Here is a 21,035-nt window from a genome sequence, read left to right as displayed (position 1 = left end):
TCCCATTATGTACTTTTCCTTCTGGAGTAATAAGCAACATGCACTGATGTGTTGTAGCAAGTCACAAACAGATAACCCCTATTTAAGGACGGTTTGCTACTACTACTACTTTAGTAAGCACACATCTCTATACGAAATTAACCTAGGCTACAGTATTTTGTTAAATTAGTTCTCTAAACTCCTTCTACTGGAATTTGCAGAAGTCATTCTAACCTCACTTTCAATCATGAAACAGTAGATCCAGATTTAGTGTGGAGGCAGATGGTATAAAAATCCCATTTTGATACCACACCAACATTTTAGCCAAAAAAAAAAAAAAGATCTTGCCAGAATTGACATGAACTCTTTGACTCTTCATCCTCACCTCCTTCCAATAGGCTGCCTTTGTAGACACAAAGGTTTTCTCCTCCACAGTGCTGCTGATAGACTCTGATTTCACTCCTGCCATCAGCATCCTTGCCAGATAAACGGAGATTTTTTCCCACAAAGGCCATGGTGACACATGCGCCGCTGCGTACCGGGGGCCTGAAGACGACTCCAGAATTCTGCAGCAGGAAATACACAAAAAATGCATTCAGCTTCCAGCTCTAACAGAAGTTGCACACACAGAGCATGTACGTGTGGCGTACACTTGAGGCTTCCAGTCTTTTAAGGCCGGCCTTGAGCTGCTTAAATTGGAAGGTGCTTTGTAACATGCAGAAGGGGAGGAAAAGATTTCAAACTGAAAATCCACTGCATCGAATCGCCCAAAATTGCAGGGACCATGACCCGCATCGTGCCTCCCAATCCAGGGTTCCTACAATTTCCTTCACAGGAGTCAGAACTGGCTGGAGATACAGTGTAACAGAGGAAGTTTTCACACGCTCAAGGCATTTCACATACCCCTCTGAAGTTCTGGTACCAGATGTGGTCAGAGACAGGATCAGATTGACTAAACCAGAAGGCTTTAAGTAAGAGTTCCCATGGTTTTTCTGTTCAAGCACCCTTTTTCCCCCCAGCTGATGAAAAACACCAAATCTTTTAGTATATAGAGAGACGGGTGGCAGTTACATATTTTAATAGTTGTGAATTTTATTTCTTTCAAAAATTCAGTGAATCTTTATGCAAACTAGGTATACACACCTTCCAGCATTAGGCAAATACACCAACAAGGAAGATTATATACCTGTACATAAACAGAGAAGTAGACAGAGCTAACTTACCTTCCTTGGAGGTTGCTCTGTGTCAGTGGGTACAGTGATGGGACGCAGTTGTCTCCCTCTGGTTACCCCACCTCTCACTGGGTTTCCACCTCTTTGCTGGGGCGGAGGTGGCGCTGGTGTCAGACCGGTGTTAATGATGGGAGATATACTGGTCACGTATTCCACCGCCTTTGGACCTTTGACTTCACTCCTCTCCTCCTGTGAAAACATTTTAACCAGGTTAAATAGGTTATGCAAAACCAGCGACCGAGCGTATTGAACCAACCCTGTTTGACGGCTCTTTACACCGAGTAAGACGCACACTTCTAGAACAATTCCGTAACTCGGTGCTTGCAATTTTGTTCATGAAAAGATTTCTGTGCTAAAACCCTTTCTTTTAATTTGCAAGGCAACAGGCAGACTGCTTGGAAGCGTCACCCCCACAGGTCTATACAGCACTGTGAGCCGTGTGCTACTTGTAACCGTGCCGAGTTCTGATCCCCAGCAGACAGAGCCCCGCGGCACTGCTGCGCTCCCTCCGCTGGCAAGCGAGTTCCAAAGCAGCCGGAGTCTCCCAACAGTAACGTCATTTGGCATCAATTATACAAGATGGGGTTCAAAACGCTTCTCTCCCGTTTGTAGTGGAGGTCTAGTCCTCCTTCAGGATGAAATGCAAACAGAGGCCCAGGGCCCTGAAAAGCAAAAGACACCTCTAGAGAATAAATTCTGCAAACGTCGCGTGCTCTGGGTCTGAGCTCTGCGTCACGTCTGCACAACCTGTGACTGATCCGGCTGTTTTGTCAGCAGGGAGCATTAAGTAGAAAGTGCCAGCAAATTCTTGGAGAAAGGATCGTGCCCATCACAATCCAGAGCAAATGCAGGAGGGAGCTATTCGTACAGTGTCTGCCAGGCAGTGCTCAGCAGCCCTTTACACGTGCCACACCCAGAGTCACCATCCTCGAAAACATGATCCAGCCTCCACAGCAGGTAAGGGACACACAGTCACCATTCCTTTCTTTTTTTTTTTTTTTTTTTTCTTTTTCACCTGCAAGCACTGACCAGTTCCTTTGCCTTCTGTAGTTTTCCCCAAACAAATCAGTCCACTGGAACGTTACCTGGTGGCTCATCTACAGACTTTGTGAAGTCTTTCTGATGGTTCTTCCGTAACCAAGGTGGAAAACTGGCACTTTGAAGAAGTTCTGTTTTCTTTGAAGAAGAACTTTGTTCCATTCCTGGCTTTGCCACAGACCCACCATAAACTCTGTAAATCAAAAATGTGGAATGAATGGGAACTGTTGCTGTATACTGTTTCATTTGTTTCATTTAGATATTGCCTATTGACAACCGTCAAGTCTGCTTCTCTTTACAGCAATAAAAACTGAAACTGAGTTATGTCTGTGTTATTAAGCGGCTTCTTCAGCTGACATAACAGAATTGTGTGGTGGTCACCACAAGTATTAGATGAAGCAGAGGAACTAACTCAGAACTATTGAAATGTGTGTCATGCACTGTTTTCCCTGTTCCCTGTTCCCCCCCCACCCGAGCTTGTTACATGTCTGAAACGTCTTGTGTAACCGCCCAGGGATGGATGAGCATGAATATCGAATCTTTTGTGCTCTGCTCTCTGAGGAAGATATTAATTAAAAGGTTTTGTATTAAGAGTTCAATTTTCCTTTCCTCCTCTCGTTGCCAGTCCAAGTCTGTTGAGCAGTTTACAATCTCTGTAAGGCACGCTTTAATTTGCACTGTAGTTTATTATCTGTAATTATTCATTTAAACTGTCAGACGGTTAGGATGGGCAATAAATTTGCTTTGATAAGTCTCCGTTGTGTCAGGCCTATTCTATGCTGGGCAGGTGCTTGACGTCTCCTTTGATTCTTGGCTGGGCTGGACCTGGGGGTAGTGGGGATGTTTCTGTCTGTGACATCTCTCCAGGAAGCACTTGGGGCACAGCTGCATGTGTGTCCCTTCCTTTTCTCACCCGTCTCTGTTGAGGCAGGGGCCTGCTTTCCTGTGCCCTGGGGCGGGAATTACACGTACATCGCTTTTTGGATCCAGATGCCTGGACACATGATGCTTGTTGCTGCTGATTGTGGTGCAGGAGGCAGCGGCAGAGATGGGCCTTCGCTTCTAATAGGCGAAAGGGGTTTACACTGCCTGCCTTTAGCCATCTGTTCACTCCTCGTGTTCTGTTTCAGTCTTCCCTGTCCTCTTTGCACTCATTCCCTTTATTTTAGGACCCAGGGTGTAACTCCTCTCTTCTGGAGCACAGTTTTCCTATATGGAAACATTGGTGGACTGATCATGTTCTCATTTTATACACAGACTTCTGGTTTCTCAGCTTCTCAAAGCCAACCAAAGTTTTGACATGTGATGCTGTAGATGATGGGTTAATTTTTGACTCAGCTGATTTAGTATTTTGAGTTTGCTACCTTCTCTCCTGCCTGTGTCACAAAGAGGGGGAGAAAGCTGATGCTGGAATACAAAAGGGGGTCTCTTCGCTCCGTGTGATTTTCACTGGAAGGGGTGGGGAATGGGTAAGAGGAGATAAAGAGGCATATTTTAAGGCTGTTGCTGCAGACTTGAATTGGGCTCTTCAGAAGGAACATGCTGCGGGAGACAAACAGAGCTGCTGTGGGGATGATGCCGAGAGAAAAGACGCTGGAATCCCACCACTGGCTGTGAAAGCAGAGGGTGGGTTACTCAGGTCACTTTAAGAGAGGGTTTGAAGCAAGAAGGAAACTGACATGCTCTTAAGGAAAAAAAAAATCCACCAAAAAACAACACACACACAAAAAACCCCAAGTGATGGCAGAATGGAAGAAAGGGGTGTGTTTGTTAAGAACATCTGCTTTTGGCAGGGGTGAACTTGTGCTGCAGAAATCAGTCCCGAGCATGGACCCTCACGAACGTGATGCTGACTGAGGTTCACTGACAGCTGCTGATTATCACTGCCTGGAACTGCAGCTGAAAGGGGAACCCAGAGGGGAAGGAGTGTGTATTTTATGGCCAGTCTTCTGAACTGCCTGCAAGATATATTTCTAGGAGTTAATCGAAAAATAGCCAATCTGGAAGAGATTTTTTTCTTTCAGACTCCTCGGAAGCTCATTCCTGAAACCTGTCAGTCACCAAGAGAGAAAGAAAGTGGGAGGGAGAGAGTGGCTAAGACAAGCCCGAGGAAGGAGAAATTGTGACTAAGAAGAAAAAAAGGAGGAGAATATTTTCAAGATGGAAAAGTTAACAGCTTTCAGTAAGAGACTTTTTTTTTTCCTTTTAAAAGATTGTATTTTATTTCCAAGTACCAAAAAGAAAAGTCAGTATAAGTCAGTGTGTGCATAGTGATGATCACAACATGCTCTTAAAATTTCTGAATGGTTTGTGGTTTCCACTTGCTCCAGTACTGGATCTGGACCCCTGCAGGTCCTGGCCCCTGTCTCTGATCAGTGACTCGCTTTCCAAAGAGCAGACAGATCTGTGTGACTTCACAAGACTGACAGGATGCGCATTTCATACCAGCTTAACAGGCAGACGTGTTCTGCTTGGTTTGCCTTGTGAGTGCCCCACCTACCACGGCTTGTAGGCACATCGGCAACCAGCTTCTACCGAGCGCAGCTATCGATTGCTCCCAGCACCAGCGACAGACACTGATGATATTTATCACCATCCTCCTCTCACCAAGTCATTCACAAGGAGTGTTCTCACAGACAGCAGCATTTTGGAAAGTACCTTTCCCAGGCTTCCCACAACATGAGTTCAGCACGCTCCAGTTCATAGAGCTGTGCTGGCTGGGGAAGGAGATCAAAGTGGTCTTTCGTGTGCCCGTCAGTCTCTTCTGTCTGGAGATGTTTGTTTTTAAGCAGAATATATAGAAACTTATTAAAGCTTGAACACGGGTCTGTATACGAATGGCTGGATGGTTCACTGGGAGAATTTATCTGGAGAATTCCCAGTGAGAAAATTGCCGATGTTTGTTAAAGGACATAATCTGGAACAATAACATGTGAATATATAAATACATTAATATATAAATATATATCTAAATAAATCAGTGACATTACGCAAAACACAAGCCCCCCAAGAGAACTAGGAAAAAAGTATTATCAAAAGATGAGAAGGGTTTTTTTCTGGGTTTTAATACACTGTAGTATCATTCTTTATCTTTTCCATGATGACAGCAGGTTGGAGAGACCATCAAGCCAGTAGCCCAAACAACAAAACAACCGTGTAATTTGTACTGGTTCACAGGAGCCGGTACAACCTCCTGATGACGGGTGACAGGGACGAACAACACAGCGCCAAGCAGCGGTGCTTCACAAACCAGCACCTGCCGCCTTCTCCATCCTCCGTGATAACACAACTGTTATCGAGGACATCTGCAGAGACAATAAAACGCCAGTGTTGCAGCCCAGAAACAGAAAAAGGCTCTCCCAAAGGCAGCTCTCCTGTGTCCCCAGCGCCAGCTCTTCCCAAACACGACCCGCGTGTGTCACACCGACCCCAGCACAGGCTCGCCGCGGGGAATCAGCGCAGCGGCTCCCACTGCCAACCCGCAGCAGGCGCTGGTCATCATTCAGCAACACCCCGGGATCCCGCGCAGCTCCTGGGGGACCAACGCCCTCCAGCCCCCGCTGTGCTCTCCGTCCCGGCACAGAGGAAAAGCAGCTGGCCAGGAGTGAAGCCAGTGAGGAGTCAGCACGGGGCTCCCTGTCCCCCCGCTCTCCTCTCCTTGGCCCTGAGCGACACCTTCCACCCCTCCAAACTGGCAGCAGATACGGCAGGGACAGAGTAGTTGTGGCTTCATCACTGGCATTAGCCAGCCTGTGCCTCAGCTTCCTCCTGCGTGAGCTGGTACCAGGGCAGTTGGTGCCTACATCTGGGGAGCTTTACACCAGGCCAGATAACACTGAAAAGTTGCAGGGGAGTCACAAGGCTGTTTTTGCTCAGAGCAGCCATCAACAGGGTGTAGGTACAGGGCCCAGTGACATCTGGGCTGTGGGTAAGCAAAGGCTGAGGGCAGCCATGGAGCGAGGGGCCGGAGTGTCCAGGAGCCCATTGCCTGCGGAGCAGCTCACAGCTGGCCCCAGGTTACGGGGTGTCGTTAGGGCTGATGTCATAATGGGGCAGATACAAACCACCCGACGACAGGGTGTCAGAGCGTCAGTGCTGCAGCCGCGCCGCCACCAGTCACTGCAGACATGCTGCGCTCTGTCCCGGGTCTGCCGGCGGCCTCTGAGCCTGCCCAGCTGCCCCCCATCACCTACCAGCTGCCCCAGGCCAGCGTCTGGCAGGGGGGGCCAGGGCCCACGGGGGCCCCGGGGCAGCTGGTGCAGCTCCACCCCGGCATGTGGCTCAACCCCATGGTGCAGCTCTACCCTGGGGTGCAGTTCTGCTCCTTGGCTGCTCCCTGTCCCCCTGCCCACGGCTGGGGACAGCAGGTGATGGTGGGGATGCTGGTGCCCCTCCAGCCGATGGGGGTCACCGAGGACAGCATCCGCAGTGCCAGCCCTCACCTGGCTACAGCACCAGGAAAAACCACGACAAAGCGCACAGGTGAGATTTGGGGGTGGCAGAGCCTGCGGGCAGGTGTCCCGTGTGCAGGAAAGCTTGCATGGCCCCGGGGCTGGGCTGACTTTGATTGCTTTTTCAGCAGGGGTGACCATCCCCAAGGCCCCGGCCATGCCCCCGGACCTGCCCGAGCTGGGGTCAGACGCCTTTGCCGAGGCCTTTCCTGAGCTGGCAGGGGACAACGTGCTGTTTGAGGACGAGCTGTCTTTCACCATGGACATTACCGACACGCTCGCCTGGCTCGACGCCGTGGATGGCAAGGACGCTGTCCCTGAAGTCCCCAACAGCCCCTGCTCGACCGCCCTCTTCCAGAAGCTCGAGTATGTGGCAGAGGGTGGCTGCCCCAAGCAGCAACCATCAGTGGCGGGGCTGGGGCACAGCAACCCCTTCTCGGGGGTGGCGACATCCCCCTTGCCAGACCCCGAGGGGCGGCAGGGAGAGGTGGCAGCGGTCCTTGCCATGGGGAGTGCCCTGGAGCCTGCTGTGGAGAGTCCCCTGGAGCATCTTCTGGAGAACCCTCTGCCCAGTCCCCTGGCTGCCCCCCAGCGTCACCCACCCCGCACGGCCGGGCTGACGGAGGAGGTGCTGCAGAGGCAGCCCCGGGTGGTTCTCACCCGCCTGCCCCTGGAGAATCCCCTGAAGGGTGCTCGGGAGACCCCTCTGCCCAGTCCCCTGGCTGCCCCCCAGCGTCACCCTCCCCGCACAGCCCGGCTGACAGAGGAGGTGCTGCGGAGGCAGCCCCGGGTGGTTCTCACCCGCCTGCCGCTGCCCTTCGGTGTCAACTGCCGGGGGGTGCCCGGATTGGGCCGGGCGCACGGCAAGCGGGCCAAGCGCCCTGTGCTGGCCGGCAGCCCCAAGACGCAGGAGACCTCCCCGCCACCCAAGAAGAGGAAGAACATGAGGGACGCCGGGGGACAAAGGGCCCCACACCCCCCCAGTCGCTATTGACAGCGTGATGGAGAAGGTGTGGAGCACGAATCCCCGCAACATACGACCTGCACCTGCCCGCTCCCGCCCCAGCCCTTTCCCATATCTCTCTTTCTTCCATAATTTATTAAAGGTTTCATGTTTGTTCCACAGCGCCTCTGCCTCGGCTCATTCCTGCAGCGGGAGGCAGGGGGTTAATGCAGCCCCTGACCCAGGTGTAGATCTGACCCTCCACCTCTTCACCTACTGTATGAGGAACCCCCCATGATTCTGGGTGGAGATGTTTAATCAGAACATTAATTCCCAGACTCGTTCTAAACGAACTACAAAGAGCTCTCAAAAATCTGTCTGCTCCCATGGAAGCAGGAAAATCCTTCTTTAGCTTTGAGAGCAGGACAAAACCATCTGGGACTCGATACGCTCACCCTGCAACAAGGAGGTGTCCGTGCACTGATTCAAACCCCCTGTTGCACCAATGTTACAAAGCTCGACAAATCGAACACCATGTCCCGTGCCGTTTCCAAACATTCAAAAACATTACATCAAATCGCCATAGCTCCTGATGGATTTTCACTTTCTGACCTGTTTAGGTGGATACCATCCTTAAATTTTGCGCCGGTTTGAGCCCAGAGGGCAACTGCGCACCACGCAGCCGCGCACTCACCCCTTCCCCCCCAGCGCTGGGAAGGAGAAAGGAAGCAAAAAGCTCAGGAATCGAGATAATGACAGGGAGGGCTGGCTCACCCATTACAGTCACGGGCAAAAGACAGACTTGTTAGGGGAAGAAAACAAGAATAGCACTTGAATTCAAACACTAACAACACCACCACTTAACAGACACAGTGGGACAGTGAAAAGCGTTACGATACCACACCTTAAAAACCCCTCGCCCCACCCCTCCCTTCTTTCTGGGCTCAGTTCCATGGATAACGTCCTTGGCTCCATGGGGCTGCCCTTCTCCTCACCCTGTCCTTCTAGCACTCCTGCCCCACGGAATGCACTGAAACAACCCCTGAGAACAGGTTACCTCAGGGCAGGGGTTCTCTCCTCCACTGATGCTTCTACCCCCTGTCCCTGTAAGTGGCAGCCTGCGAGTCTGCAGAGCGGGGAGGAGGAAGGCAGCTGCTGCAGCAGACACGATGCCGTTGCATTCCTGGAACAAGACACAGCAGACAGAGCCAGCAGTGCCTTCTAGTGTGTGCAGCGCACACCAGGTGCCACCAGGAAGCACCTGCAATTTCACACCTGAAGCATAACGGTGATTTCTGGTGAGTCACGTGAACTTCTTCCACTGGAACCATGACTGCCTGCACACTCTAAAATGGTTAGTCACACTCATTGCTTGATAGTTCCTCAAAGTCTACTCACAATCTCCTGGTTTAAGCAGTTATGGATGTATCAAAGCAAGGTTATCAAGCAGACCAACAAAAAGAGAATGCCAAAGCAAAACGGACAAGGCTACGGAAGATTTCTTCCTAGGTTCTTCCGTTACGGAGCTTCTGATGGCCTCAGTCAATGGCACAAACACTGGAAGAAGTTACTGAAGGGGAACAAAACCTGCTTAGAGATGTAGAGCTCCAAAAAAATCTATCCAAGTAGCACTTCCTCTCTCTCTGCCTCCAGTATCACCGACACAAGAACACCCCATCGTTCTCTCTCACACGCACACCTGAGACGCTTGTTGCAGAGACAAACCCCTGCAGGTGAGTAAAGCCTCAGCTCCTCGTGGAGGCAGATCAGATGCAGCAGTCCTGCCATCCAGACCCCTCTCAGCACAGGCCTCCCAACAGCTCTTCAGACACCCCAGCAGAATTCCTACTTCCTAACTGATAAAATTGCTGATGTCTGAATTGTTTTCCCTTACAGCCAAGACAATCTGTTGCAGGAAGTGATGGAGGAAGTAGGAACGACGAAGAGTGAACCAGATCCATGCGATGATGTCCCAAACCTAGCCGGTGCTGGAGTCCAACAGTCAAACATACTGCTCCTGTCCTGAACTTCCATCTTGACAGAGGGGAGCCGAGTCACTGAACATCTGGAGGAGTGAAGAAAGCTTTCGGAATGGATAAATGAGTGTTATGTGGGACCTGGGCATGATGTCAATGGTATGGAATAAGGGGTGGAGACTGTACTGGGTCTGGCTGAGCCGGAATTGGTTTTCCCCTGTAGCAGCCCTCATGGTGCTGTGTTATGTTGGGAGCTGGCAGGGTGTTGATAGCACACTGGTGCTGTGGCTACTGCTGAGTGGTGCTTACACAGCACCAAGGCTCTTTCCGACATTTTCCCCCCCACAGTGGGACGGGGTGGGCAAGATCTTGGGAGGGGACACAACCAGGACAGCTGACCCCAACTGACCAAAGGGATATTCCAGACCATATGACGTCTGCTCAGTATAAAGCTGGGAGAAAGGAGGAAGGGGTGGGGGTCACCGTTGGTCCTCCGAGGCAACCACTACGCGTATTGGAGCCCTGCTTCCTGAGAAGGCCCGACATCGCCTGTTCATGGGAAATAGAGAATAAATCTGTTTTCTTTTTTTTGCTTCCGCGCACGGACCTTTGCTTCGCTTTGCTTATATTAGAACTGCTTTTGTTTTACCCACAAGACTTGGTTGGGATTTTTTCCTATCTTATATTCTTTCCCCTCTTTGCCTTGTTGAGAAAACAGGGGAAGGGGGGGGGAAGTGATAGAGTGACTTGGTGGGTACCTGGCATTTAGCCAAGGTCAAACCACCACACAATCATACACAATTAATATATCTGTAGGCTTAATGGCAAGTCTTCAGTCAGAACACAGCACATTCACTCTCCCCCCACTAGCACACCTGCCAAAATATCCAGATGGGCAGACTCAGTGTTCTCAGAGCAGACTATCTGGCTTCACCTTCACTGGAACCCCAGTAAGTGCTGATTGTTTAGGGTCTGCAGTGAAAGCTGTCCCTCAGCCCGTGACCCTGGCCATAGATACCCATCTAACACTGGAGACACCAGGCTCAAAACACTGACCCCACTGAACCGATGAGGGAAATTCCTGCCGGGGTCAGCACAGCCTGAACCTCACCCCAGGACAAGTCCTGCAGCTCGGGGCTGGCACACGGGCTCTGCCAGAGGAGCAGCACTGAGCCTCCAGCTCCTCCCTTTTGCTGGAGATCAACACCAGGACCAGAGGGGCAACAAGAGCAACTGTGCAGCGTTTCTTCAGCTCCCCCAGGTTCACAGCGCTGACGTGCCGGAGTGTGCCAGCCAGCTTCACGCTGCGGGAGCTGAGGAGCAGCAGCTGCTGGCTGCTGTTGCTGTGCTGACAACCTCCAGAGAAGGGAGACGAGCCACGGGCAGCAACACCTTCCACCACGGCTGCTGAATCCAACAGACTCCTCAGAGCAACAGAGCAGGTCCCCGCCAGGTGGAAGAGAAGGCGGCAGCCACTGAGACACGAAAACACAAATGCTCGAAGGCTGTATACGCTTGGATCTGCCAAAACCAAAAGGGCCAGGATCGGAGAGAAGAAAGAAGCCGTAAGATCCATTTTTTTTCCTTCAGGAAGCCCCGGTCTGCACAAAAACACCGCCTTCCCGGTTGTGTTCAGCCCTACCAAAATAAAAGCACGCTTACACGCTTCAGTGAAGCTCCAGTGCCCTTCTGCGCCTTCTAGAAAAAAGAGAATTTGCTAAATCATGGTTGACACACTTTGGGTTGTTTTGGATGTTAAAGTCTACAAATAACTGGACACAGATAACATAAAACTACCACAGAATCTGACACAGCTGGCAGATGTCCTGACCCTGCCTGAGGCCAGGAGGCCAGACGAGGCGACAGCCCACGGCCCCGTCCAAGCCCACGGAGCTGCGTGTGGCAGCCCTGAGCCTCCCCACGGGGCCCTGCAGAGACACTGCAGAAGGACAGAGCTCACCCCGCTGACCTGGGACAGGAAGGCAGACACGCGCCCAGGACACCTCCGGGTACAAGGGCAAAATTCTCAGGCCACAGAACAAATCTCAAAACCAGAAGCTTGATGAACTGTTTTTCTCCCTCTCCTTTTAGAATCCCTACACACGCACACGCAGTTTTAATATGATTCCAGGAATTTGAAATGTATGTAAAAATATCTTCTTACAGCTATTATCTCCATACTACAGGTTTGACAGGAAACTCTGTACGGTGCCTTAAAACTGCAAAATAACTTGTCATCAGCTCCATCCACATTTCTCCTCTTACGAGCCTTCCCACCCTGCTCCTACTTCCTTATTTTCTTTCTTTTCTTTTTTGTTCCTAAACTGTGGAATTACAGCGAAAAGCAAGATGACCAAAGATGATTAGACGAAGGTCACAAGCTGAAGTATGAGAGATTTCCTATCAGCAGGGTTAAATACATCAGGGAGGAAGGAGATATATTGACAGCTGAAAGGTTTGTTCATTTGAGTTCACTTCTACGGCAAATTTTCTGCTAGATCCACTTTTGAAAAAGTCAGAATGTAATAAACAGAGTCATTCTCTGTAGGGTTATTGATGAGGGAAAAAAAAGAGTTATAAGTAGTATTGATTTGGGGTGAAATGGCAGAACGTGACAACCAATAGAGCTTAGTCAGATATAAAATAGAAGGAGTCACACCAGTCATGACAGGATTGTTACAGGAGCCAAATCCTGGTATCAGCTGAGGAAGGGAAGAAGCTCTAAATGGGATCCCCAATGTAAGCCGTGGATCACTTTACAGAAAAAATAACCCTAAACTATTCATTTTCCTTTTTAACACGTGAGATGGTTTGTATTTCAGCATATTGTCACTGCTGTTTTTCTAAAGCTTTTGAAACAAATTCTTTCCTCCTCCGTAGTATTTTCATTAAATGTCATCAACGCTCTTTTCAAATCTCTGTGAGAAGTGCGATTCTCCTGATTTACCAGGTAACGAGAAGATGGAAAGAGATTTGGGCTACATTTTCCCGAGCAGTCAGTAATGCTGGATATGCAAATCCATAAAACGAGAGCCCTACAGAGAGGAAATTTTCAAAGGTCCTGGGAAACTCTGACTTTGGTCGATGTCAACGGCTGCTTCCAAGTTCTCAAACTCTGGGTCAGAGCCTGGGGGGCCAAAAGCGGAGCCTTCACAGCAAGCTGTGTACGCACAGCAAGCTCGCTCCCAGCTACACCAGAGCCTAAACCGGGAGGGATCCTAACTGACAGTCCTCTGCTCTAATTACAGAGCTCATTAATTTTACCACTCGAATGACTGGGGGTGAAAAAAGCCCAACAACCATACATTACACCCCGTGAAAGTTCTGTACATTTACCAGTATTTATATAGCGCCTCACTCCCGAGCACAGCCACACCAGAAAACAACAGCAATAACAACTTCAGAAAGCAAGGAATGAGTATTTCTCACCGGGTATTTCACCCACGCACCATCGCTCAGCTTATTGCCTTTTCCTAGACTCTGGACCCCCCAAAGTAATTCTTGAAAGATCCTAAAATGCCTCACAAATGGCATTTGACACAGAAGTAGTTACAGCCCCGAGGTGAACGGCAGCGGTGCTGATAACGATCAACATCCCGCCAGGACTCCCTGCAGGCTGGGATGAACCTGCTGCACCCAAGGGAGACACAAACCCTGTTGGGAAGAACCTCTGGCACCCATCAGCTACAGAAATGCCGACAGTCAGCCTGGGGGATGTGCACAGCCTCGGGGAGGAGGGGCCTTGGGACAGTCTCGTTTGTAGGAGCGGAGCCGTGAGCAGGAGGTTGGGGAAGGACAGGGGCTGCCCCAGCTCCGGCTGCGAGGAAGGCACAGGACAGGCAGAACGGCCCCGCCACGCCGAAAGGCGAGCTGGCCGGGAAACCGAGGGGAACGGGGAAAAAAGCCACTGATTAATAACGAGGGATTGCTAGAGACTGCGACGGTTTAAACGCTTGTTTAGCTGGAATCCCATTTCTGTTGGAAAATGGCATTATCACCCCCAGATTGAAAATTCGGAGTGAATCCCATCAGGAGGAGGATGGGTAGAGCTGCCTGGGCTGAGGCGCTCACGGGAGGAAACTCTGCCCTAAGCTCTGGCAGGAGAAGCAGCCCAGGCAGTTTTTCCCTTGGGCTCTGTCTGCCATCAGCGATGGGATTCAACCATAAAATGGCTCCTTCCCCCACACCAATATCTCACCCTGTGCCGCAGTAGGGATGGGAAGCTGCTCCCAGTGCCCAGCCAAGGCCATCTGGCAGCACAGCAGTTTCCTTCAGGCCTTTCCCAGCAATCCCAGTCTCATTCCGGAATCCATCGGAAGCAGTTTGTAACTAAAGGTACCTGCTGGAGATACCTCCCGGGCTCAGGGATTTACAGGGAGAGAGGCAAAATGGAATTAAAGCGGCCAGATGAGGCTGGGTCGCTCCTCCACCAGGACAGTGCTGAAGGACGTTGCCTTTCCAGCCCCAAACCGCTGCTCCCCCCCCATTTCAGCTTCCCCCGGGAATTCAGCACCAAGAGCCACCGGACAGCCCGAGGGGGGGGGGAAGCCGCTTTTCTGGTTTTTTTTCCCGTTTCCCCCCAAACCTCCCGCCGTTCCAGGGTCCCGCTGTACTCACCCAGAGCGGCTGCTCCCTCGCAGGGGCCGGGCAAGGCTCCCTCCTCCCGGGGGTCCCCACGGGGGGGCCGGAGGCGGCGGGGGGCTGGGGGGGGGCAGGACGGAGCGGCGCTTCGCTCCCTCGGAGGGCGCCGGGCGCGGGGGGGGCAGTTTCGCCGCTCGCCCCTCCCGGGGTTGGGGCTGTGGGGGCGGCAGGGGGGGGCGGTTCTCGGCGCGGAGCCGGGACGCAGCTTCTGCCCGGCAAAGGCGGCCGGTTCGCCGCCGCCGGCACCGAGAGAGCCGCTCCGCTCCGCCCGCTCCGCTCCCCCCGCCGGCGCCCGGGGCTCAGCGTCCCGTCCACACCCCTCCCGGCCCCGCCGCTCCCCCGGCCCCGCCGCCGCTGCCGGCCGAGCCCCCCCCGCCTCCGCCAGCGCCGGCTCCCGCGGGAACCTCCGCAGCTGCTGCCACCGCTGGGATCGGGCTGAGGGGAGGGGCGGGAAAGGAGCCCATTGGCAGCTGGAGGGGAGGGGGCGGGAACAGCAGCCCCATTGGCAGCTGGAGGGGAGGGGGCGGGGCCAGCAGCCCCATGGGCAGCTGGAGGGGGGAGGTCTCTGCCGAAAGCACCTGAGAAGGGTCTGGTAGGGAATGGGGCCCACGCTCACAAAAAGCTGTTGGATTCATGAGCTCATCTCAAGTGCCTCTATACCAATGCACCAGTATGAGCAACAACCAGGGGGAGCTTGAGGCCATGATGCAGCACGAGAACTATGACATATCAGCTATAACAGACACGTGGTGGGATGCCTCACACGACTGCAGTGCTGCCATCGATGGCTGCAAGCTCTTCAGGAGGGACAGACAGGGAAGGAGAGGCGGTGGAGTGGCCCTGTATGTAAGAGAATGCTGTGACAGCTCAGAAATCAAGTACAGTGATAACGGGGTTGAGAGTGTTTGGATTAGGTTAAGGGCCAATAAAGCAGATCTTGCTGTGGGAGTCTGCTCTAGACTCGGCTACATTAATTAGTTGGTAGTACTCCACCTCCTCCCCACACAACAGCCTCGTCTCTCTCCAACCCCCGAGTGCCAAGCTGGACACCCCTGTGACAAGCCACTCAGTTTGGCCACTCACAGCTACAGCAGAACAGAGAGCAGAGACTCCCATCTCCACAAAATTCACTCCGCCCTTGCCTTACAAGAGTGGGCATCGTACACAGGAGGTTTAGGATTCCTGGCACGTGCCTACCCGGTGCAGGGCAGCAGCATGTCAGAGCCCCCGCAGTGGGACACACCTCGCAGGGAGCAGCCGAGGCTCCAGATGAGCACAGCTCAGCACCAGCGGCTCTGGGCCTGCACGGACACGGCTGGGCTCAGGGAACACCGGGCACCTGAAACATGCTGCTTCTGGAGCCGGTTCAGGCTGCTCTGCAAGGGCACTGCTTGGCATCCAGGCCGTGAGGGCGCCGAGGCGGCCACCCCGCTCCGTGCCGGGGGGACGAGGTTGTACCCCCTTTACACCGGTCACTCCCTCAGGCGTGTGAGCGGGGCTGGGGACAAGAGGAGCAGGCACAGAGGACGCAGCGGGGAGCCAGCCGCAGCAGCCCCGTGAGCTGATCTGCGGGCACGCCGCCCTGCACCCACAGCCTCGGGGACGGGCGGGAGCGCAGGGAGCTCTGCACCATCTTCCCACACCCGCTGAAAACGCCAACACAGGGGTTCTGTGAGCTGGAATGAGGGGTGTCATCGGTGGAATCACTCTTCCTCACAAGTGACAATCTCCCAGCCACTGCCTCTTCCCAGGGTCCCAGAACACAATTCGCCTGTTACTGGTGCTATGGGATTGCACTCACGTCAAAGAGATGGGAATTGGGCTCCCATTATGTACTTTTCCTTCTGGAGTAATAAGCAACATGCACTGATGTGTTGTAGCAAGTCACAAACAGATAACCCCTATTTAAGGACGGTTTGCTACTACTACTACTTTAGTAAGCACACATCTCTATACGAAATTAACCTAGGCTACAGTATTTTGTTAAATTAGTTCTCTAAACTCCTTCTACTGGAATTTGCAGAAGTCATTCTAACCTCACTTTCAATCATGAAACAGTAGATCCAGATTTAGTGTGGAGGCAGATGGTATAAAAATCCCATTTTGATACCACACCAACATTTTAGCCAAAAAAAAAAAAAAGATCTTGCCAGAATTGACATGAACTCTTTGACTCTTCATCCTCACCTCCTTCCAATAGGCTGCCTTTGTAGACACAAAGGTTTTCTCCTCCACAGTGCTGCTGATAGACTCTGATTTCACTCCTGCCATCAGCATCCTTGCCAGATAAACGGAGATTTTTTCCCACAAAGGCCATGGTGACACATGCGCCGCTGCGTACCGGGGGCCTGAAGACGACTCCAGAATTCTGCAGCAGGAAATACACAAAAAATGCATTCAGCTTCCAGCTCTAACAGAAGTTGCACACACAGAGCATGTACGTGTGGCGTACACTTGAGGCTTCCAGTCTTTTAAGGCCGGCCTTGAGCTGCTTAAATTGGAAGGTGCTTTGTAACATGCAGAAGGGGAGGAAAAGATTTCAAACTGAAAATCCACTGCATCGAATCGCCCAAAATTGCAGGGACCATGACCCGCATCGTGCCTCCCAATCCAGGGTTCCTACAATTTCCTTCACAGGAGTCAGAACTGGCTGGAGATACAGTGTAACAGAGGAAGTTTTCACACGCTCAAGGCATTTCACATACCCCTCTGAAGTTCTGGTACCAGATGTGGTCAGAGACAGGATCAGATTGACTAAACCAGAAGGCTTTAAGTAAGAGTTCCCATGGTTTTTCTGTTCAAGCACCCTTTTTCCCCCCAGCTGATGAAAAACACCAAATCTTTTAGTATATAGAGAGACGGGTGGCAGTTACATATTTTAATAGTTGTGAATTTTATTTCTTTCAAAAATTCAGTGAATCTTTATGCAAACTAGGTATACACACCTTCCAGCATTAGGCAAATACACCAACAAGGAAGATTATATACCTGTACATAAACAGAGAAGTAGACAGAGCTAACTTACCTTCCTTGGAGGTTGCTCTGTGTCAGTGGGTACAGTGATGGGACGCAGTTGTCTCCCTCTGGTTACCCCACCTCTCACTGGGTTTCCACCTCTTTGCTGGGGCGGAGGTGGCGCTGGTGTCAGACCGGTGTTAATGATGGGAGATATACTGGTCACGTATTCCACCGCCTTTGGACCTTTGACTTCACTCCTCTCCTCCTGTGAAAACATTTTAACCAGGTTAAATAGGTTATGCAAAACCAGCGACCGAGCGTATTGAACCAACCCTGTTTGACGGCTCTTTACACCGAGTAAGACGCACACTTCTAGAACAATTCCGTAACTCGGTGCTTGCAATTTTGTTCATGAAAAGATTTCTGTGCTAAAACCCTTTCTTTTAATTTGCAAGGCAACAGGCAGACTGCTTGGAAGCGTCACCCCCACAGGTCTATACAGCACTGTGAGCCGTGTGCTACTTGTAACCGTGCCGAGTTCTGATCCCCAGCAGACAGAGCCCCGCGGCACTGCTGCGCTCCCTCCGCTGGCAAGCGAGTTCCAAAGCAGCCGGAGTCTCCCAACAGTAACGTCATTTGGCATCAATTATACAAGATGGGGTTCAAAACGCTTCTCTCCCGTTTGTAGTGGAGGTCTAGTCCTCCTTCAGGATGAAATGCAAACAGAGGCCCAGGGCCCTGAAAAGCAAAAGACACCTCTAGAGAATAAATTCTGCAAACGTCGCGTGCTCTGGGTCTGAGCTCTGCGTCACGTCTGCACAACCTGTGACTGATCCGGCTGTTTTGTCAGCAGGGAGCATTAAGTAGAAAGTGCCAGCAAATTCTTGGAGAAAGGATCGTGCCCATCACAATCCAGAGCAAATGCAGGAGGGAGCTATTCGTACAGTGTCTGCCAGGCAGTGCTCAGCAGCCCTTTACACGTGCCACACCCAGAGTCACCATCCTCGAAAACATGATCCAGCCTCCACAGCAGGTAAGGGACACACAGTCACCATTCCTTTCTTTTTTTTTTTTTTTTTTTTCTTTTTCACCTGCAAGCACTGACCAGTTCCTTTGCCTTCTGTAGTTTTCCCCAAACAAATCAGTCCACTGGAACGTTACCTGGTGGCTCATCTACAGACTTTGTGAAGTCTTTCTGATGGTTCTTCCGTAACCAAGGTGGAAAACTGGCACTTTGAAGAAGTTCTGTTTTCTTTGAAGAAGAACTTTGTTCCATTCCTGGCTTTGCCACAGACCCACCATAAACTCTGTAAATCAAAAATGTGGAATGAATGGGAACTGTTGCTGTATACTGTTTCATTTGTTTCATTTAGATATTGCCTATTGACAACCGTCAAGTCTGCTTCTCTTTACAGCAATAAAAACTGAAACTGAGTTATGTCTGTGTTATTAAGCGGCTTCTTCAGCTGACATAACAGAATTGTGTGGTGGTCACCACAAGTATTAGATGAAGCAGAGGAACTAACTCAGAACTATTGAAATGTGTGTCATGCACTGTTTTCCCTGTTCCCTGTTCCCCCCCCACCCGAGCTTGTTACATGTCTGAAACGTCTTGTGTAACCGCCCAGGGATGGATGAGCATGAATATCGAATCTTTTGTGCTCTGCTCTCTGAGGAAGATATTAATTAAAAGGTTTTGTATTAAGAGTTCAATTTTCCTTTCCTCCTCTCGTTGCCAGTCCAAGTCTGTTGAGCAGTTTACAATCTCTGTAAGGCACGCTTTAATTTGCACTGTAGTTTATTATCTGTAATTATTCATTTAAACTGTCAGACGGTTAGGATGGGCAATAAATTTGCTTTGATAAGTCTCCGTTGTGTCAGGCCTATTCTATGCTGGGCAGGTGCTTGACGTCTCCTTTGATTCTCGGCTGGGCTGGACCTGGGGGTAGTGGGGATGTTTCTGTCTGTGACATCTCTCCAGGAAGCACTTGGGGCACAGCTGCATGTGTGTCCCTTCCTTTTCTCACCCGTCTCTGTTGAGGCAGGGGCCTGCTTTCCTGTGCCCTGGGGCGGGAATTACACGTACATCGCTTTTTGGATCCAGATGCCTGGACACATGATGCTTGTTGCTGCTGATTGTGGTGCAGGAGGCAGCGGCAGAGATGGGCCTTCGCTTCTAATAGGCGAAAGGGGTTTACACTGCCTGCCTTTAGCCATCTGTTCACTCCTCGTGTTCTGTTTCAGTCTTCCCTGTCCTCTTTGCACTCATTCCCTTTATTTTAGGACCCAGGGTGTAACTCCTCTCTTCTGGAGCACAGTTTTCCTATATGGAAACATTGGTGGACTGATCATGTTCTCATTTTATACACAGACTTCTGGTTTCTCAGCTTCTCAAAGCCAACCAAAGTTTTGACATGTGATGCTGTAGATGATGGGTTAATTTTTGACTCAGCTGATTTAGTATTTTGAGTTTGCTACCTTCTCTCCTGCCTGTGTCACAAAGAGGGGGAGAAAGCTGATGCTGGAATACAAAAGGGGGTCTCTTCGCTCCGTGTGATTTTCACTGGAAGGGGTGGGGAATGGGTAAGAGGAGATAAAGAGGCATATTTTAAGGCTGTTGCTGCAGACTTGAATTGGGCTCTTCAGAAGGAACATGCTGCGGGAGACAAACAGAGCTGCTGTGGGGATGATGCCGAGAGAAAAGACGCTGGAATCCCACCACTGGCTGTGAAAGCAGAGGGTGGGTTACTCAGGTCACTTTAAGAGAGGGTTTGAAGCAAGAAGGAAACTGACATGCTCTTAAGGAAAAAAAAAATCCACCAAAAAACAACACACACACAAAAAACCCCAAGTGATGGCAGAATGGAAGAAAGGGGTGTGTTTGTTAAGAACATCTGCTTTTGGCAGGGGTGAACTTGTGCTGCAGAAATCAGTCCCGAGCATGGACCCTCACGAACGTGATGCTGACTGAGGTTCACTGACAGCTGCTGATTATCACTGCCTGGAACTGCAGCTGAAAGGGGAACCCAGAGGGGAAGGAGTGTGTATTTTATGGCCAGTCTTCTGAACTGCCTGCAAGATATATTTCTAGGAGTTAATCGAAAAATAGCCAATCTGGAAGAGATTTTTTTCTTTCAGACTCCTCGGAAGCTCATTCCTGAAACCTGTCAGTCACCAAGAGAGAAAGAAAGTGGGAGGGAGAGAGTGGCTAAGACAAGCCCGAGGAAGGAGAAATTGTGACTAAGAAGAAAAAAAGGAGGAGAATATTTTCAAGATGGAAAAGTTAACAGCTTTCAGTAAGAGACTTTTTTTTTTCCTTTTAAAAGATTGTATTTTATTTCCAAGTACCAAAAAGAAAAGTCAGTATAAGTCAGTGTGTGCATAGTGATGATCACAACATGCTCTTAAAATTTCTGAATGGTTTGTGGTTTCCACTTGCTCCAGTACTGGATCTGGACCCCTGCAGGTCCTGGCCCCTGTCTCTGATCAGTGACTCGCTTTCCAAAGAGCAGACAGATCTGTGTGACTTCACAAGACTGACAGGATGCGCATTTCATACCAGCTTAACAGGCAGACGTGTTCTGCTTGGTTTGCCTTGTGAGTGCCCCACCTACCACGGCTTGTAGGCACATCGGCAACCAGCTTCCACCGAGCGCAGCTATCGATTGCTCCCAGCACCAGCGACAGACACTGATGATATTTATCACCATCCTCCTCTCACCAAGTCATTCACAAGGAGTGTTCTCACAGACAGCAGCATTTTGGAAAGTACCTTTCCCAGGCTTCCCACAACATGAGTTCAGCACGCTCCAGTTCA

General features: G+C 50.9%; 2 protein-coding genes across 4 annotated transcripts in view; both read right to left on the bottom strand.

Annotated features, from left to right (window-relative positions):
* The window catches only part of LOC141927330 (glutamate rich 3-like), a 29,241-nt gene extending 14,710 nt beyond the window's left edge, over positions 1-14,531 (bottom strand). For 2 of the 3 annotated variants that reach the window (XM_074834497.1, XM_074834495.1), the window contains exons 1-4: positions 14,237-14,531; positions 2,297-2,442; positions 1,203-1,400; positions 365-545 (exon numbers count right to left, since the gene is read on the bottom strand). In XM_074834497.1, coding sequence (XP_074690598.1) covers positions 365-545; positions 1,203-1,400; positions 2,297-2,308 — 391 coding nt within the window. In that variant the 5' untranslated portion in view covers positions 2,309-2,442; positions 14,237-14,531. Of the gene's footprint in view, positions 1-364; positions 546-1,202; positions 1,401-2,296; positions 2,668-14,236 lie in introns of those variants that run through there. The other variant, XM_074834496.1, reaches the window with a different exon arrangement.
* Positions 14,532-16,096: 1,565 nt separating this feature from the next.
* On the bottom strand, positions 16,097-18,750 carry LOC141927329 (glutamate rich 3-like). Its single transcript, XM_074834494.1, has 3 exons — positions 18,380-18,750; positions 17,286-17,483; positions 16,097-16,628 (listed from the first exon to the last, which is right to left on the bottom strand). The coding sequence occupies exons 1-3, from the start codon at positions 18,389-18,391 to the stop codon at positions 16,383-16,385; spliced, it is 456 nt and encodes a 151-aa protein (XP_074690595.1). The 5' UTR covers positions 18,392-18,750; the 3' UTR covers positions 16,097-16,382.
* Between the last annotated feature and the right edge of the window lie 2,285 nt (positions 18,751-21,035).

Source organism: Strix aluco, chromosome 9, assembly GCF_031877795.1.
Source record: "Strix aluco isolate bStrAlu1 chromosome 9, bStrAlu1.hap1, whole genome shotgun sequence".
NCBI lineage: Eukaryota > Metazoa > Chordata > Aves > Strigiformes > Strigidae > Strix > Strix aluco.
This window is presented reverse-complemented; position numbering and strand designations above follow the sequence as displayed.

What these genes read in the sequence shown, in the direction of transcription:
- LOC141927329 (XM_074834494.1), bottom strand. An exon ending in CAGAGCAACCTCCAAGGAAG is followed by an intron (nt 16,629 to 17,285) that starts GTAAGTTAGCTC and finishes TTCCTGCTGCAG; the next exon opens with AATTCTGGAGTCGTCTTCAG.